Here is a 14,089-nt window from a genome sequence, read left to right on the forward strand (position 1 = left end):
TGTGACCTACTTATAGCCACTATACCTCAGGAATGTGGACAAAGAGGAGGAAAGCCCTCAGTAACAGTTAACAAAGGAGCTACATATTGGTGCCCGACCTCTAACCCAGGAAAATCTTTTTGTAATTACCCAGGACATTATCATTGTGGGTACTGGGGCTGTGAAACCATAGCTACTGCTTGGAGGCCAGAAAAACCTGATAAGTATTTACGAGTGCAGTGGGGACCCCCACATTGTAAACCACCGGCTCTTGGAGGACTTGTCCTCCCCACTGAAACATCTAACTGTGAATATTTACAGGTTCAGATTCTCAACCATGAAGATAAGGGATGGTTGACTGGTCGAACATGGGGAGTAAGGCTGGACCGATTGTCAGCAGACCCGGGTGAATATGTCACTATAAGAAAGCAACCACTAACCACATATTCTCAGTTCCTAGGACCCAATTTGGAAATAAGAGAACCCAAAGGAAACAATCAAAAGAAAGAAAAGGAGAAAGAAAATGAAGTCCTCATCAAACCAGTTCCAACCCAAATTCTCCCCACCAAGCCAGTAAAAGAGGATGAGGTATCATACGGTGGGATTAAGTCAATGATAAATATGGTAGAGTCATCTTATAAAGCAATTAATTATACAGATCCTGAGGTGACAGAGTCCTGTTGGTTGTGTTACAATGTAAGACCTCCCTTTTATGAGGGAGTAGGGTTGAACCTTACCTTTAATTTTAGCAATGAGGATAACCCAAATCAGTGCAGATGGGGAGAAAAGGAAATAGGTCTTTCCATGTCACAAATCAGCGGACAAGGGGCATGTATTGGGAATGTCCCACCAAGCAGTAGAGATTTATGTGGTATTGAGGTAAATAAAGTAGAAAAGGGAAACAATAAATGGGTCATACCACACCAAGGTGGGTGGTGGATTTGTTCGAAAACAGGTCTAGTTCCATGTGTGTCCGTCTCTGCCTTTAAGCGAAATAATGAATTTTGTATTCAAATAACAGTGCTACCTCGCATATTATATCGTTCTGAAGAATCTGTTTTCAAGTCTTGGGAAGTGAGTAAACATGCACTACAAAAACGGGAGTTGGTGAGTGTAACAATAGCCATGTTATTAGGATTGGGAGCTACGGGAACTGGAGTTGCTTCTTTAGTCCAACATAGTCATGGACTAACTGCATTAAGAACAGCTGTAGATGAAGATTTGGATCGAATAGAAAAATCTATATCCTTTTTAGAAACCTCTCTAAATTCCCTTTCAGAAGTGGTTCTACAAAACAGGAGAGGATTGGATTTGCTGTTCTTACAGCAGGGAGGATTATGTGTAGCATTGGGTGAAGAATGCTGTTTTTATGCTAATCATTCAGGGGTTATCAAAGATTCAATGTCTAAATTACGTGAGGGAATTTTACAAAGAAAAAGGGAAAAAGAAATCACTCAAAATTGGCTGGAAAATTGGCATAATCAGTTCCCATGGCTTACAGCCCTGATCTCAACCCTGGCAGGACCGTTGATAGTGCTGTTTGCTTCCTTAATTTTTGGACCTTGTATTCTTAACAAAATTGTTGCTTTTGCTAAAAATAGGATTGATAAAGTACAATTGTTAACTATGAGACAACAGTATGAGGATATGAGTAGAAGGTCTTCTGATGAAGATCAAGCTTCTCTTTTAGAAGCATCCAGAGAAGCAGCAATTAGACTTGACCAGCAAATTTATGAGGAAATCAGGAGGGGGGATTGTGATAAGTAAACCAAGGAAATTTGCTGCTCAAGAGATAAGCTAGTTAAATTGTTATATTGTTAAAAGTTATAAATGAGGTAATTGTGAAACCTTTAGCCACAAGCTTAATTATTACAGAACACAACGCAGAGAGTACTATTCAGTGTTTTCCGAGTTGGTTTAATTAGTGTTTTTGAAGCTGTCTGTTATAGGCACATTGCTATGGACTATTGCAAAGGCAAAGCCACGAGGAGACCTGTGATTAGGTGACATCACTCCATGGAAAGCTCCAGAACCACAGTCCCATAGAGATTAATGACTCTGGTATCATTGGTGGAAGCCCCTCAGCAACGACGACGCCCATAATTAGAGACACCAACCACTGATTAGCCCGCGAAAGAGGGACCAAGCAGGGAGCAGCTCGTTACAGCACGGCCAATGGACTAATGACATGACTTAGGGGGGTGGTGTCTACCGAGGGTATAACTGTTACTGTTTCGGTTCTCCATTTTGCGGACTGCGGTGGAGCAAGGGTCTCCCCGGTCGCCCGGCTAGCCGCTTTTGCTTGTTAGCTTTAATAAACCTTTTTGTTTTTCCTTGCAACCTAAATTATAGCCTCCTCGTTTTTACCACCTATTACAGGCACCACAACACATAAGCACTGGTGGCAAACAGGAGGGCCTTTAATTCCAAGGCCTAAAGGGAGGTGAAGCTCTGGAAGTAGCCCCCAGGACAGAATTGCACTGTGCAGACTGTGGGAAAGAGCAGACAGCCCCAAGAGGAAGCCAGGGCTGGTAAGGCAGGTCTGGGGAACCCATCCAGACAAAGATTCCCACCTCCAGACTGGAAGCGCAGCGGGCAAAACTCCCACCGTGGCAAGCTGTGGGAAAGGAAGCAAGTCCTTGTAGATGTGCCAGCCCAAGCTGTGGGAACAGCATCTACCCCCCTGAATACCTGGGGCTTGGGCTGTATAAAAGTGATAGCCCAGAAGCACAACTTGGGGACCCTCCACCGAGCAGAGCAGGGTGAAGAAGGACCAGTGGGAGCCTCAGGGATCTCCATGGTGTGATACATTGACTTCATCTCTGTCTCTCTCTCACTGTCTTCCCACCACCCCTTTCTCTCTCTTTCCATTTCTTTCTCTGTCTCTCCCTCCTATTTACTGTTAAATCAAAGCTGGACTGCTGATTTTGGCACATGGTCTCCTTTGCAGCTGAATTTGGGCAGAGGCATCTTTTCATAATGGGAACCTGAGAGTATCCATGAGGTTTTACAGTGTGGGAATGGCCACTGGATTCCATGAGGTTCCACAGAGTCACAGGGTCCATTTGGCTTCGTAAGGCTCTGCAGTGTGATAATGGACCCTTGATTCCATGGGTTTGCAAAATGTCTCAGGACTCCTTTGGTTCTAGGAGGCCCCACGTATCACAGTGGCCCCTTGGTTCCATGAGATTCCACAGTATCCCAGGAATCCTTTGGTTCCATGAGCCCTGCAGTGTCACAATGGCCCGTTGGTTCCATGAGGTTCCACAGTGTCACAGGGATTCCTTTGCTTCCATGGGACCCTGCAGTGTGACAATGGCCCCTTGATTCCATGAGGTTCCACAATGCCAATATGGGTCCTTGATTTCTTGAGGTCCACAGTGTCCCAGGGTCCCTTTGTCTCCATCACGTTCTGCAGTGTCACAGTGGCCCCTTGATTCCATAAAGTTCTGAAAAGTCCCAGGCTTCCTTTGGTTCCATGAGGCCCTGCAGTGTCACAGTGGACTTTGAGTCCCCGAGCTTCCTCAGTGTCACAATGGCCCCTTGATTCTATGAGGTCCTGAAATTTCTCAGGGCTCCCTTGTTTCCATGAGGCCCTTCATGGCAAAATGAACCCTTGATTCCATGATATTCCACAGTGTCCCAGGGCTCCTTTGGCTCCAGAAGGCCCTACAGTGTCACAATGGCCCCTTTACTCCAGGAGGTTCCACAGTGTCCTTGCTGGAACACACAGGGCTGTAATGTTGTCACCCCTGCAGAGCTGCCTCCAGCTCTGGGCTCCAGCACAGGAAGGACATGGACCTGTTGGAGTGAGTCCAGAGGGGAGTAGCAAGATGGTCAGAGGGATGGAGCAGCTCTGCTGCGAGGAAAGGCTGAGAGAATTGGGATTGTTCAGGCTGGAGAAGGGAAGGCTTTGGGGTGACCTAATTGTGGCCTTGCAGTGCCTGAAGGGAGCCAACAAGAAAGATGGAGAGAGACTTTTGACAAGGGCCTGGAGTGACAGGAGAAGGGGAATGGCTTCACACTGAGAGAGGGCAGGGTTAGATGGGATATTAAAAAGAAATTCTTTATGGGGAGAGTGGTGAGACCCTGGCACAGGTTGCTCAGAGAAGTTCTGGCTGCCCCATCCCTGGAAGTGTTCAAGGCCAGGCTGGATGGGTCTCAGAAAAACCTGGTGTAGTGTCAGGATTGGAACAAGTTGGTCTTTAAGGTCCCTTCCAACCCAAACCATTCCATGATTCTGTGACTGGTGGGGGATGTGGTGGTCGGAGCCGACGGGCACAGAGACCCCAAAATGATGGAGTTTTCCATTCTGGGTGGAGGAAGGAGGGGGCAGCAGAACTGACACCCTGGACTGCTGGTGGTCAGACTTTGTCCTGTTTGGGAGACTGACTGAGTTGGGTGTGAGTGTGGATGTGCTGGAGGGCAGGAAGGCTCTGCAGAGGGATCTGGACAGGCTGGATCAATAAGGCCAAGTGTCAGGGCCTGCACTTGGGTCCCAACAACCCCCTGGAACGCTCCAGGCTGGGGGCAGAGGGGCTGGAGAGCTGCTCAGCAGGAAGGGACTTGGGGGTGCTGCTTGAGAGCGGCTGGATATGAGGTACAGTGTGCCCAGAGGGGCAAGAAGGCCAAGGGCATCGTGGCCTTTGTGGAGAAGAGTGTGGCCAGCAGGAGCAGAGAACTGATTGCCCCTCTGTGCTGGGCACTGGGGAGGCCCCACCTGGAGTGCTGTGTCCAGTTCTGGGCCCTCAGTGCCAAAAGGCCCTTGAGGGGCTGGAGCGTGTCCAGAGAAGGGAACGGAGCTGGGGAAGGCTCTGGAAAACATGTCTGCTGAGGGACGGCTGAAGGAACTGGGCTGGTTGAGTCTGGAGAAGGGGAGGCTCAGGGGGGACCTCATTGCTCTCTGCAATGACCTGAAAGGAGGTTTTAGTGGGTATGGGGTCGGTCTCTTCTGCAAAGCCTTTAGTGACAGGAAGAGAGGAAACAGCCTTAAATTGCATCAGGCAAGGTTCATATTAGATATTCAAAAACCCTTTTTCCACTGAGAGAGTGTTCAGGCATTGGAACAAGTAGCCCAGGGAGGTGGTGGAGTGTCTGGAAGCATTCAGGTGGCATCTGGATGTAGCGCTTTGGGATGGGGTTTAGGGGTGATTCTGGTGGTGCTGGGTTGACAGTTGGACTAGAAGATCTGGAAGGTCTCTTCCAACCTTGATGATTCTGTGATTCTCTGACCTGTCATGCCTGTTTGCAGGTTTGTGCTCTAACAAGACCCTGGGGATGTTTTCTCTGTTGGGCCCACAGAGATTGTTTTGTGTGAGCTTTTTTCCTCTACGATCAAAACAAGGAGTAATTAATAGTAAATCCAGCAGGTGGCTTTCAAGTCATAACTTGGTCCACTTTGTCCAACTGTGTCCAAACAGGTGAGGAAAATCTGGAACTTTAGAAGGGTTAGTTTTTTACCTCATTAGCAGGATATCCAGGGGTGCACCAAGTGCCTGCCAGTGAGGAGCACAAGAGACCAGTAGACAGTGACAATATTGTTCTAATGTTAATGTCACTGGAGCACAGAGTGAGATCACATCTGAGTTATGTTTCTTTAATCAGTGATTGGGAATAAAGAGAAAAAGCCATCTGCTGGATTTAGCAATTATTACTCCTTGTTTTGATCTTAGGGAAAAAGGCTCACACAACACAATCTCTGAATGCTCCTTTGAACTTACCCACAGTGTGTTCACAAACACACAGAGCAAGGCTTTTAGATTTGGCTGCTCCCCTCAGTTCCAGCATAGAAAGAAATGTCTCTGTGCAATAACAGCAATTACCTTTCCATGTTATGAACTGCATTCAGTTTATCTGGTCTCAAACAAATACTCCATATTTTCTCCTTGTTTTATTTTCAAGGGCATGGGTATGGGTATTTAGGTGACTGCCTTCACTGGTAGAGGATAGAAACCGTTCACATGGCTATAAATGAATATTATTCTCTTGACAAAACACCTTTCCCAAAGCCTCTGACAAAAAGAAAGGGAAAAAGAACCAAGAAAGAAAAAGGGAGCCACAGGTACATTGCCTGTCACCCACCAAAAAAGGTCTCCTCCCTAAAGATAATTCAGGCACACCCTTCAATATGGATCTCTCACTATGATCCCAAGCTCTTTTTTAGTGGAAGTTTCTGTAGGGAAGCTGAAGTGCATCACTGTCCCAGACAGCCAAGGATAAGGTGACTGAGGGAATTCAGTTGCTCTCTTTAATAATACAGGATTATTTCCCTTTCATTTGGTGAAGTTAATAATATGACTGGTGGAATGTCAGTAACAATTAAATAATAAACTAGTGCAGCACCAAAGGGAAAACTTACTTTAGTTATGGAGTACTGCCAGCAGAAATCTTGAAAATCTTATATATAATATAAGTATTTATATATATAATATATATAAAAAATATATATAATATAATCTTATATTTACACTGATAAAATACCACATGTACTTCATGGGATACTGCAAGCTTTTTACAATCCTTGTGGCATGTCTTTACAGAGCAAGAGTGAACATTTTGAGATTATACCTTAATAAATGAGTTGCAGTTCTATTGTTTCTTGAATGTTAAGCACCACATCCTAAACACAGGAACACGTTCAAGGTCCATGTCCTATTTTAGACCTTTTCAGCATCTGTGATATTGTGATAATCACACTTAAAATATTCCTCTAGAAAAAGTAAATTGGCCCTTTTCACTAGAAGGATTATTATGATCAAAAACAAATCTGAAGGAGAACAAATTCAGACTTCTTTGTTTGTTGGTTGGTTGGTTTTTTTTTTTTCAGCAATGTAATAAATTGCTGTCCCTAATGGGGATGGTTTTCTACCCAAGAATTAAAAAGAAAACCCCAAAGTTCACTCTATTCTGCACTTATATTACTTTTTGGGTTTTTTGGGTTTTTTTTGGAGGCCTCACCTATGTAAAAATACCTTCCTTAAAATGCATTTATGCTTTCTGCAAGAACCAAACCATTCCAGCTGACATACCATTCTATCCCCAATACTGCAGGGAAATGTAATATCCCTTTCAAGCAGCAGGGAAAGAAGACAACTGAGCATCAGCAGCTCTTCCTAAGCAAGATCAGGGGTTTAGCTCCATCTAACTGAGGGATGAGATGTGTCCCTCAGTGGGTCTCTTCCCACTCCCCCACCAGCCCTTCTACCCGACTGCAAGCTCAAAGTTCTAAAAAGAGAAGAAGAAGCTGAAGCATCAATATTTCCCCAGTGCAAACCCCAATAATCTTTGCTGGGAGCTGACAGGAATTGCTGTTCCACTGCCCTGGGGTATCCTGGCTTGAGGCGAGAGCGCAGCCCCGCCCAGAGCCCCCAACCCCTCTGAGAGCTTTTGTAGGGTCTGTTTGTCCATGTCCCTGTGGCAGAGGCTGCCCCGACATCTGCCCTGGAGCTGGTCCAGCTGCTGGACCAAACAAGGCATTGTCCAGCCTGCCTTCCCCCAGCCCCGACCGCCCCAGCCCATCTTCCATCGCTCTGCTTCCTTTTCCTGCCCCTGCTCCCCCTCCGCTCCCTTCCCTCGGTCATTTTTATTAGGAATGTTCTTGCTGTTCTCACTGTCCAAGCATGAGCTGATCCCCAGGGGAGCCTGTGGAATGTAACCCCTCAAGCACTAAATTCCTTCCCCTGTTCCAAAGACACTGGTTTGTTGTTGCTGCCCCTCCCGCCGAGCACCAGCTCCATCTCCTGCTCCTGCCCAGCGGCTCTGCAGAAATCCAGGGCTGGGTGTGGATTGAAGGCTGTGGCAAGGGACAGGATAAAGTTGCTTCACTTCCACCCTTGGTGTCTCAGTGTTTGTGATCTGGGAAATTCTCAGGAACCTGGAACAATGGCAGATTATCTGTTGTGGCAGGATATGTACCTGGGGATTGTTTTGATCTGAGTATAAATCTTCCTTGAAAGTACAACTGATAGAAAACAATGTAAAAAAATGGAAATGGAAATAATAAGAAAAAACAAAAATAAAAAAGAGGGGAAAAAAGAGAAAAATGAGAAAAAAAGAAAAAAAAGAAAAAAGAGAAAAAAGAAAAAAGAGAGAGAAAAAAGGGAAGAAAAGAAAAAAGAAAGAAAAAAGAAAGAAAAGAAAGAAAGAAAAAAGAGAAAATAAAAGAAGACAGAAAAACAAAAAACCAAAACGCCCGATCCTCCCCCGCCGCAGGGACTACAACTCCCACAATGCCCCGCGCAGGCGGGGGGCGGGCAGGGGCCGTGGCCGCGCGCTGATTGGCTGCGGGGCGGGTCTGTAAAGGCGGAGGGCGCGCGGAGCGAGCGCCATTTTGGCCTCGTGGTCGGGAGTGAGGAGGACTCGCCTGCGGCCGCTGCACTTCGCTGGGTGAGTTGGCGGGGGGGCGGCGAGAGCGGGGTCTGGGGATCCCCTCGGGGGCTGCGGGGAGCGCGGCTGTGGGTGGAAAGGCTGGAGGGCTCGGGGGGGTTTAGCGGGGGGGTTCGGGGGTTCCCGGGGACGTTTTGAGGGGTCCCTGAAAGGACTCGGGGGGGAGGTTGAAGGTCCCTGGAGGGTTTTGGGCGGCTCTGATGGGAGTTTTGTTTTCTGAGAAGATTTGGGGTGTCCCAGGTGGGCTTTGGGGCTCTCTGGGGAGGTTTGGGGTTCCTGGGAGGCTTTGTGGGGACCTTTGAGGCAGTTTTGGGATCTCTAGAGGGGTTTAAGTTGTCCCAGACTGTTTGGAGGGCCTGTGGGGGGGACTGGGGGTCCCTGAATGGGCTTGGGGAGTCTCAGGTGGGTTTTGTGGGTCACTGAGAGGGTTTAGGGGGTGCTGGGGAGGGATGAGGGGTCCTTGAGGAGGTTTCGATGGGTCGAGGGGGGAATTTCAGGGGTTTTGAGGGGATTTTAGGGGGTCCCCTAAAGCCCAGCATTGGGTTTCAAGGGATCCTCCAACCCCCAGGGGAGGGGTCCTAGGGATACCCCCAAAAATCCAGGGAAGGGAGATGTACCACATCTGAGTAAGGGGATCCCAGTGACCTCCCAGTTACGCTCAGTATGGCCCAGTAACCCCCTCAGTGACCATCCAGTGTGTCCCAGTGACCTCCCACTGCCCCCCAGTATGGCCCAGTGATCCTGCAGTGAGCACCCAGTAACCCCCAGTATGGCCCAGTAACCTCCCAGTGTCCCCCCGTGTGTCCTGGTATCCCCCAGTAACTCCACAGTTCTCTTCCAGTGCCCCCCAGTGTGCCCCAGTTCCCCCCCAGTCCCTCCCAGTGCCCTCCCAGTGTCCCTCAATACCCCCCCAGTCCTCCCATTGCTCTCTGGTTCCCCCCAGTGTGACCCAGTATCCCCCAGTAATCACCCAGTGCCCCACAAAGCCCCCAACTGTCCCCAGATGCCCTTGGCCTTTCTATGGGAGGGGGAGCATTTTGGGGGTCAGAGGATCCAGAGAAGAGCAGCGAGGCTGGGGAAGGGAGTGGAGCACAAGTGGTGTGAGGAGAGGCTGAGGGAGCTGGGGGTGTTGAGGCTGGAGAAGAGGAGGCTCAGGGGAGACCTCCTGACTGTCTGCAAGTCCCTGCCAGGAGGTTGGAGCCAGGTGGGGGTGGGGCTGTTCTGCCAGGAAGCAGCAGTAGGACAAGAGGGCTGGGTCTGGAGCTGTGCCAGGGGAGGTTTAGGTTGGATATTGGGAAGCAATTTTGTACAGAGAGAAGGGAAAAGAGCGGGTGGGTCACCCCCAAAGGGAGCCGGGGGGAGCCGGGGTTTGGGGGGCTGATGGGAAAGGGGTGGGAGGGGGGGGCTGAGGGGAGTGGGGAGAGCGGGAGCGGGGTTGCCGTGGGGGTGCCTCGGTGTCCCCATGCCTTGATCCCTGGAGAGCGAGGGGGGCTGGAGATAGGGAGGAGCTTCGAGAGCCCTGAGAGCCTGGAGAGGGGGGCACGGAGAAGGGGAAGCCTGGAGAGTGGGGACCCCTGGGATCCCCTAGGAACACAAAGTGGAGAACCTGGAGAGGGGGAATTTCTGGGAATGCAGCATCCCGAAAGCAAGAATCAGAGGAGAAGAGAGCCTTGGGACCCCCAACACTCCCAGCATCTCTAGGTAGAACCCCCAGGATCCCAGAGAGGGGAGACTCTCTGAACCCTAGAGGGGGGAAACCAGAGAAGGGGAAATCTTAGGAGAATTTTTTTGGGGCTAATCTTCATATTTTAGAGTATATTTAGGTGAATTTCAGCTTTTCAGTTTGGGAGGGCAGGAGTCTTCTCACTATTTCTTATAGGCTTTTGCCTGAATCTCGATGATTTGGGTTTTTCTGGGCTGAGTCGTGGTGTTTTGGAGGTTTTTATGGTCACAGGATGCCCAGTGAGTTCTAGAGATGGACTTGGGCAGGAGGAACCCCCAAGCCAACGTGCTCAGCCCTTGTTTTCCCCCCATCAGGATTTGTCCTTCCCAAAGCTTGGTCGGATGGAGGAGGAGGCTGCGAGGAAGAGGAAGATGCCTTGGGCCCCCCAGGCAGGTGAGGAGGAAGTCAGTGTCCCTTTGGGCGGGTGTTGTGCTGGCTCTGTCAGCCCAGCATGGCCCCGGCTGCAGGACAACCCCGCTGGCGCCGCCGTCCTGCCGGGGCCGGAGTTGGGGGGATGTCCTTGGCCTTCCCTGTGGGCCGGAGGCAAATCCCCTGCCTGTCCTTCTTGCTTCCTGCCCCAGGCCCCGAGCTGAGGAGGGAGAGCCCGGAGGACAAATCCCCCCGTGAGACCCTGGTGGGAGAGGCCGTTTTGAAGGGCTCCCCGGCGCAGGAAGGCAGCGGGGAGGAAAAGGGCCGGAGATCCCCCCGCAGGAGGGGCTCCAAAGCCAGCCCAGGGTGCTCTGAGGAGGAAAGAGCCAGCCTGTGCCGGGAAGGGGGCTGGAGCTTGAGGGGGAGCTCTGAGCTGCTGGTCCCTGAGCAGCCTCCCAGCAGGGAGAAACCCTTCAGGTGCTTGGAATGTGGGAAGAGGTTTCAGACCAGCTCCAATCTCCTCCTGCACCAGCGGACGCACACGGATGAGAGGCCCTTCCGCTGCACCAACTGCGGGAAGGGCTTCAACTGGAACTCCCATCTTGTCAGGCACCAACGCATCCACACCGGGGAGAGGCCCTACAAGTGTGGGGAGTGTGGGAAGAGCTTCAACCAGAGCTCTAACTTGACCAGACACCAACAGACCCACCGGGGTAATAGAAGCCCTGTGAGTGCCCCAACTGTGGGAAGAGCTTCTGCCGCTGCTTCCACCCCAAATTTACCCCCTGATGCTGAGGCAACCCCTGGAATTCAAGGACTGTCGGTCCATCCCTTTCCACCAGAAATGGCCAGTCCCCTTTCCCAGGGGCAGCTTCTTCCAACAGGACCCTTTTTGGGGGGAGTGTGGAGATTCCTGCCTTGGCTGGGGACCCCCCAAGGTCACTGCTGAAAGTTGAGAGCAGAGATCTCCCCATGAATGTTGGTCTGGGGGAGTTCCATTCCTCTCTAATAAGAATTATTGCTTTTGTGCCAGCTTTAGTAGAATTGCTTCTTTAGTGTAGAGCACTGTCCTATCTTATCCTGTACTCCTGGTAGTTTTAGTGTGTATATTGTGCAGTAAAAAATTCTGATTAAGATCTTTTGTCTGATCATTTGTAACCCTAAATAATTCATTTCTATCAATAGATCTGATTTGCCATCATTTAACCTGGAGGACAAAAACAATTCACTCACACCTCTGTAATTCCTCTAAACTGAAAGTGTTGGCATAATCCACGGCTGAGATTGGATCCAGCAGCCCCCGGCACCCCACAGTAAATTGAGAGTTCAGGGGGGCCACCTCCCTTTCCCACCCCTTTGTGCCCAAATACCCCCATGAGACCATCTGACCCACCAGACCACCCCCCTTTTCCACCCTTCTCCCTGTTTCTCCCATTTTCCCATTGTCCTCTTAATCCTCATTTTCCCCTCCAAACAGTTTTTGGGCTCCCAACCCCCACTTTTTGCCCTCTCTCCTGTGGGTGCTGAAGGAGAAAATGAGGCTGCACACACAGAGTTCCATTTTGGGACTTGTTCACCCATCTTTCCGATGTCCCCCTTTCATTGGGGTTCCTTTGGAAACAGCATCTGGGGTTTGTCTTTTAGTCCACCGGAATTCCCAGCATGGCCCCAAATCAGTGCCCTGATCCCACACATTCCCCTCCCCTCATGTGCTGGTGTATTGGGACGAAGTTGTGATGATATTTTTGGTCTGTGTTTGGCCTTAGCCACCTGCAGTAGTTTATAGTTCTCCCTGCCAAGTTCACTGATAAAACAGTGAATTTGGCCTTGGAGGGAGAACTTCTGTATAAACTGTATAAACTGTGATTGGTTAATGGCTCGTCAAGGGCCTTTGGAGGAGAAAGTGATGATGAAGGGAGGAAGGCTCACCCCCAGACTCAATTGGGAATGACCCCCAGGACACACATGGGGGGATTTCCAAAGTTCTCACCCATGTGCAGGAGGGGTGCACTGACATAACCAAGGGGGTGGGATTGAGAACTCCTGACGGGGCGGTGCTGGCCACACCTGGGGAGGTTGTGGTCTCTCAACTGATTGTTTAAAAAGGAGATACTGCCTTCTTGGCGAGAGCTAGCTTTACTTCAAGGACAACGTTGCCTTCTGGCAGGGACTCTTGCCAGCTTGTTAACTTATTGACTCTCCGAGGGTGCCGCTTCTGCTCTGGGTAATTATAGGTATGCTAGGTCAGTAAGATAACTTTATAGGCAACAGCTGGGTGACTGGGGAGGTCCCACTGGGGGCTTATTCCTCTCCTCCTTCCTCCCTTTTGGGTTTGTTCATTTTCTTGGCCACCTTTTGTAATAAACATTGGGGGTTTTTTTGTTGAGCTAGCAACGGTGTCTGTTTTTCGTGTCTGTATATCTGGGACCTTCCTTGATAAAGTAACCCCCCCTCCCTGATACACAGTGACAGAACTGGGGGTCCCAGTGTCCCAGTTGGTGTCCCCCTGTCCCAGTTGTCCCAGTGTCCTAGTTGGTGTCCCAGTGTCCCAGTTGGTGTCCCCCTGTCCCAGCTGTCCCAGTTTGTCCCAGTGTCCCACCCTGAGCAGCAGCAGCAGCCCCGGCCCGGCCGAGCAGAGCAGCAGCAGCACCCCCTGCGCCGTCAGGATCCGGTTCTTGGTGCTCTCCCTCAGCGCCAGGAACGGGGCGGGAACCGGCTCTGTGGGAACGGGACTGGGTAACTGGGAGGGACTGGGTATACTGGGAGGGACTGGGGTACACTGGGAGGGAGTGGAGGGCACTGGGTTGTACTGGGAGGGTACTGGGAGGGACTCAAGGGGGATACTGGGAGTGACTGTAACGGACTGGAGTAGGACTGGGGGGCACTGGGAGGGTATCAAAGGGGATACTGGGAATAACTGGGATGGACTGGGGGGCACTGCAGGACACTGGGATGGACTGGGGGGGCTCGTGGTAGTCCTGGGTTATACTGGGAGGGGACTAGGATGGACTGGGAAAGACCAGTGACTCAGATGAGACCCCCCAGCCCCCCTGACTCCCCGAGACCCCAAGGACCCTCCCGAAGGTGCCGCAGGGCTGGGGGGCACTGGGATACCCTTGGAGGGGACTGGGATGAATGGGGTTATACTGGGAGGGACTGGGGGCACTGGGCTATACTGGTACCACGCTGGGGCCACTGGGAGGGACCAGGTGACTCAGATGAGACCCCCCAACCCCCCTGACTCCCCGAGACCCCCAGGATCCTCCTGAAGATGCTGCAGGGCTGGGGGGCACTGGGATACCCTTGGAGGGGACTGGGATGGACTGGGTTAAACTGGGAGGGACTGGGCTATACTGGTACCATACTGGGGGCACTGGGAGGGGCCGGGTGACCTGGCTGAGACCCCCCCGCGCCCCCCACTCACCGAGGACCCTGACGAAGGTGCCGCAGCTCTGGGCCGTCTCCCCCCCGGACTCCACGCGGCAGAAGAAGAGCCCGGAGTCGTTGTGGGACAGTTTGGGGAAGGTCAGGGTGGAGCTTCCCCCCCCTTCCTGCACCGCCCGCTCCATCCGGCGGCCCCCCCGGGTGGCCACCACCTCCTGGGGCCAGGGGCAGCTCCGGGGGACCTCCCCG

The 14,089-nt window shown here is 51.1% G+C and overlaps 3 protein-coding genes across 6 annotated transcripts in view; 2 read left to right on the forward strand and 1 right to left on the reverse strand.

Moving 5' to 3' along the window:
- Positions 1 to 14,089, reverse strand: part of LOC127474822 (zinc finger protein 11-like) — a 705,018-nt gene that overhangs the window by 323,126 nt on the left and 367,803 nt on the right. The gene's annotated exons all lie outside the window — the stretch shown is intronic.
- The window catches only part of LOC127474868 (zinc finger protein 239-like), a 246,797-nt gene that overhangs the window by 55,415 nt on the left and 177,293 nt on the right, over positions 1 to 14,089 (forward strand). The window contains exon 2 of the mRNA XM_051796180.1: positions 10,402 to 10,480. Within this exon, the coding sequence (XP_051652140.1) occupies positions 10,429 to 10,480 (52 nt within the window). The 5' untranslated portion in view covers positions 10,402 to 10,428. The remainder of the gene's footprint in view (positions 1 to 10,401; positions 10,481 to 14,089) is intronic.
- Positions 1 to 14,089, forward strand: part of LOC127474869 (zinc finger protein 239-like) — a 196,446-nt gene that overhangs the window by 52,002 nt on the left and 130,355 nt on the right. The window contains exon 2 of one of the 4 annotated variants that reach the window (XM_051796185.1): positions 11,328 to 11,360. The exons of the other annotated variants lie outside the window; for them this stretch is intronic. The gene's annotated coding sequence lies outside the window, so the exon portion shown is untranslated. Of the gene's footprint in view, positions 1 to 11,327; positions 11,361 to 14,089 lie in introns of those variants that run through there. 4 annotated transcript variants of the gene reach the window in all.

Source organism: Manacus candei, unplaced genomic scaffold (assembly GCF_025592945.1).
Source record: "Manacus candei isolate 608988 ecotype Guabito, Panama unplaced genomic scaffold, ASM2559294v1 h1tg000045l, whole genome shotgun sequence".
NCBI lineage: Eukaryota > Metazoa > Chordata > Aves > Passeriformes > Pipridae > Manacus > Manacus candei.